General features: G+C 53.7%; 1 protein-coding gene across 1 annotated transcript in view; it reads left to right on the top strand.

Annotated features, from left to right (window-relative positions):
* Positions 1–4704, top strand: part of TSPEAR (thrombospondin type laminin G domain and EAR repeats) — a 44764-nt gene that overhangs the window by 11446 nt on the left and 28614 nt on the right. Inside the window, exons 4-6 of the mRNA XM_027768664.1 lie at positions 232–470; positions 2530–2694; positions 3639–3729. Coding sequence (XP_027624465.1) covers positions 232–470; positions 2530–2694; positions 3639–3729 — 495 coding nt within the window. The remainder of the gene's footprint in view (positions 1–231; positions 471–2529; positions 2695–3638; positions 3730–4704) is intronic.

Here is a 4704-nt window from a genome sequence, read left to right as displayed (position 1 = left end):
AGCCCTAGCCATTGGCACCAGCCCTCTTTCCTCAGCTCCGCCCGTATCCTGGCAACCCCACACCTCACCTGTGAGCCCCACCCTTTTCTCCTGTCAGCCCTGCCGCTCCATCTTAGCCCCTTCCCCTTATTCAGCCCCATCCTAACCCCTCAGCCCCGCCCCTCACCTCGGCCCCGCCGTCAGCCCCGCCCCTCAGCTCCGCACCTGCCTCAGGCCCGCCCCTCTCCACAGAAGAACGAGTACCTGCTCACGGTGGTGGCGGAGGAGAGCGACGCGCTGCTGCTCGGACTGCGCTACTCGCCCACCCAGATGCATTTCCTGTTTCTCAGCGAGGACGCTGCCGGCGCCTGGCAGACGCGCGTGCCCTTCCGCAGTCCGGCCCTGGTGGATGGCCAGTGGCACACGCTGGTCCTGGCTGTGTCCGAAGGATCCTTTTCCCTGACCACGGACTGCGGCATCCCCGTGGACATGTAGGTACCAGGGCACTCTGGGTGCTGTGAGCGTGCCTGACCGCCTTTCCCAGTGACTTTACTGTGCAGTGTAGCCAGGCCCCATGGCAGAGGTCAGGAGCTGTCCACTGGGACAGGTGGTCCTGAGAGCTCTGGGCACTGGTCAGACACCACCTCTGCCCTCTAAGGGGCCTCAGTGGGGCGGAGCAAGAGACACGTGTCCAGGTCACACCAATGCGGCCACCAGTCTGAGAGCTGGAGAGAACTGGAGGCAGGAGTAGGGGATAGCTGACGCCTACCAGAAAGTGAGCTGAAAGAGGCTTTCCCGCTGGGCAGTGCTCATACCCAGGCGTTCGCGAACCATGTGCTCGCATCACAATCCAGCTTTTAATGTCTCTTCATGTCTTAAACAGCAAAGCTCAGCAAAGAACCAGTGGCTTATACTACAATAGATACATGCACCACAACAGCACTCCCGAGACTCTACAAACAGCCCGGGGATGTGGCAAGGGGATGTGCACTAGAGAGTCGTGTTATCTCAAAGGTACAAGGAAAACCACACCCCACTACCCTGGCCTGAGGCCCAGGTGGTGAGTAACTTCCAACATGGCAGTTTCCTAACTGGGCCAAGGGAGTAGTCATTAATAGACACTCCAAATGATTGTAGAATCATCCCCTGGAGTTCTGGACACACCAGGGATATCTGGAAGCCCAAATTCATGTCCCATCTTTGTCCTCTCTGGTTTCTATGGCCTGGCAGAGAGTTCGCTGCCCCAGTAGCAGTGGGTCCTCAGAGCTCGGCTGGTTGATGGTACCTCAATGAGCCCTCACAACCTATCACTGTGGATGAGGCCGGCTCATCTTTTTTTTTTTTTTTTTTTCTCCAATAAGACATGTGTGCTCACCAGAGAGAGAGAGAGTGAGAAATCTCTCTCACCCCAGTGGGGATGACTGTGTTGTGATCCCTTCTCTCCTATTCTCCTCTTGAGATATTAGGTATACATGCACACATGCCCAGCATGATTTTCAAACCACTGGGTCCAGGACTTGAGCCAATCCCCAACACCTGCTGGCCCCCGGTCTTCCATTTTATTAAGATGTTTTTGCTTAGGGCACATGTGCTCTCTAGAGAGAGAGAGAGAGAGACAATGAGAGAAAAAGTGGGAAATTACTCCCCAGGGGGAATAGCCACGTCACAATCCCTTCTCCTCCATTCTCACGTGCAGTAAAATGCACGTGGCATAGAACATGCACGCACACACGCCCAGCATGATTTTCAAGCCACCAGGTTCAGGACTTGAATCACAGACAGCTGTGTGGAAGTCCAGCGACATAACTGCTACATCATCTGCTGACCCCCAGTCTTCTTTTTTAATTGTAAATGATCCAGTCTATATTAAATTTGTCATTATTTATCATATTATTTTCAATAGTAGAATCGTCATCTTTTTTTTATTATGAAACATAATAAAAAGAATCCTTACCCTTTATCTACTTAGTTGAAGCACATCTTTATCACAGCCAATCTTCCAACATACCCCACCATTCATGAGGGCCCTAATAAGGGCAATGACTTCTCAGGGTGCAGAAAGCCAGGTTCACTGTTGTGCTGAGAGGTGATATACAAGCTCAGAGGCATCTGAACCAGCAGTGGCTTCCCAGCATCACAGAGAGGGTCAGTTTCGCTGGATACAGATGCCACCTGGCTTCTAGTTTTGCTAGAGCACCTGGGAATGATGGGGCAGCAGTGCCCACCAGGTTCGGGCCTTGAACCCAGTTCACCATGTGGGAGTTCAGCAGCATAGCTGCCATGCCCTCTGCTGGTCCTTCACATGGTTTTAAGAACGGCCTTCATGGAGGAGGTTTTAGGAAATGGGGCTCTCCAAGTTGGGGGAGCTCATCACTATGCTTATTTCTCCAGGAAGAGCAGCCACAGTGAATAGGGGCTGGACACCCCAAGACTAGGGCCTGGCTGATGGCAACTGCCCCAGCTCCTGCGTGTCCTCCAGGGTCTCAAGGAGAAATGCGTCCTGATAGATTCAGCTGCCATCAGGCCATAAATGACCCTGTTGTGGGGGAGGCTGCAGGTGGCCCACCTGAAGGAGATGAGGAACCAGAGGCTAGAGCCCATTTTGGCCATGAGACAATTAAGGACCTTGCGCTTCCTGGGCACTGCAGGCTGCTTGAGACTCAGGGCACCAGGGAGCTTTGGAGCCAAAAGAGACTGCACTGGGCACCGAGGACGGTGCCTTCTGGGACTGCAGGTCAGGAGCTGAGCTTACTGCACCAGCTGCACCCAGATAACACAGACTGAAAGGAGCAATTGTCTCACATCTTGACTGGGAGGTGGGCCCTGAATGCACCTCACTCTTCTGTCCAGAAGCTCCAGCCAGGTACCCACCTTCTTGCCCAATTTTTAGAACCCAGCCTCCATCCAGAGGATCAGCTCTTCCTGACACCTCACAGGTCACTACTAGCAAGGCACTTCTCCCCTGCTCTGAAGCCATCTGTCCCTCCTCCCCAAGCTGTGACAGTGCAGGAATCCAGTGGAAGGTGGGTGGGCTGGAGGCCCCCATGTAGGTGGAAACTGCTGGAAGTTCAGGAGATGGAGAAGGGCCTCTAAGTACCTTCTTACCATGCACTTCTCAGAAGAAACTTGTCCTGGTGCAAAAGACCCAAAAGTCATCTTCACCCTCTATCTGTGACCTCACTTGGCAACAAGGTCTTTGCAGAAATAATCGAACCAAGATGAGGTCACACCAGAGCAAGGCGGGGTTCATCGAAATATGACTGGGGTCCTTATAGGACAACGATACAGAAATAGAGACACAGGGAGAAGGTCACAGGAATAAGGGGCAGAGACCAAAGACACCAAAAGCCAATAGACACTGGAGGAGTCAAAGAAGGGTCCTCCTCTGGAGATTTCTGCACAGTGTGGCCTTGCCAGCACCATACTTTCAGCCCTTAGCCTTCAGAACCATGTACGAATAGATCTCTATTGCTGGAACTGCCCAGCAGTGCCGTGTTACAACACCCCAGCACACGTGTGCACCTCCCGGGTAGGGCTTGCTCTCTCCATTTCCAAGCACACATCCACCCTCGCTACTCCTTGTTTCCTGCTGTGTCCGCAGTGTCTAGAGCCCTCCTGACACAGAGTAGGAGCCTTGATGCATGCTCTGGTGTTTTCAGAATGGCTGATGTGCCCTTCCCAGCCACCCTGTCCGTGCAGGGGGCTCGGTTCTTCATCGGCAGCAGGAGGAGAGCAAAAGGCCGGTTCACGGTGAGTATGGGCACAGCCCTCCCAGCAGCAGTGCTCACGGGGCTGTGCCTGGGCCTGTTGTCTGCGTGCTTGGGTTTGGCAGGTTATGGGCTGTGCTGATGGGAAGAGGGTCATGCGGGAGTAGGGAGTCTCTGCTGCAAGGCCTGGCACTTGCCCTCCCTCCTAGCACACTTTTCCCTGGTGCCCTTGGGTCCCTGCTCTCTCACCAACGACACCTCCACCCACCACCTGGCAAGATGGTGCCCATACCCAGCCCTCTCAGCCCTTCCCCTGTGTTATCTTTCTCTGTAGCACTGACCCTCTCAGGTATGTTTTCTCACTGCCTATCTCCCTCTGGGGCGTAATGGAGGACCTCATTGCATGAAGGTAGGTTCTGTGTTCTCTGCTATGACTGCAGTGTGTAGAACCCTGCCTAACACCTTGTAGAACTCTGAATATTTATGAATGAGTGCTTGGATGGATAGATGGAGGGGTGGGTGGATAGACAGGTGTATAGATGGATGGATTGATAAATGGATAGACAAAAGGATAAACAGATGGTTGGGCAGATGGATAAATAGACAAATGGATGGATGAGTGACGAATGGATGGACAGCTGATAATGGATGGGTGATGGTTGAATGGATGAAGAGATGGGCAGATGGGCAGATGGATGGATGGACAGATGGATGAACAATTTCACTCTAAGTCCACACGGAAACCCCTTCCTTGGCTATTGACCTCAAAACAGTGTACATTTCCCCACCATCACTCGCAGGAGGCTTCCCAGTGACCATCACGCAGCCTCTACCTCTCCAAGCTCTGCTGGTGGAAGTGCACACACCAGACCCCCTCCCTCTGGGGATCCAGTGGTCCTAGCACCTCCCCAGTGCCCCAGGGTCTGAACAAGCTGTCCGTCTCTCTGCAGGGCCTGGTGAGGCAGCTGGTCCTGCTGCCCGGCTCAGATGCCACCCTGAGGCTGTGCCCCAGCAGGAA

The sequence above is a fragment of the Tupaia chinensis genome, unplaced genomic scaffold (genome assembly GCF_000334495.1).
Source record: "Tupaia chinensis unplaced genomic scaffold, TupChi_1.0 Scaffold147038_1, whole genome shotgun sequence".
Classification (NCBI taxonomy): Eukaryota; Metazoa; Chordata; class Mammalia; order Scandentia; family Tupaiidae; genus Tupaia; species Tupaia belangeri.
This window is presented reverse-complemented; position numbering and strand designations above follow the sequence as displayed.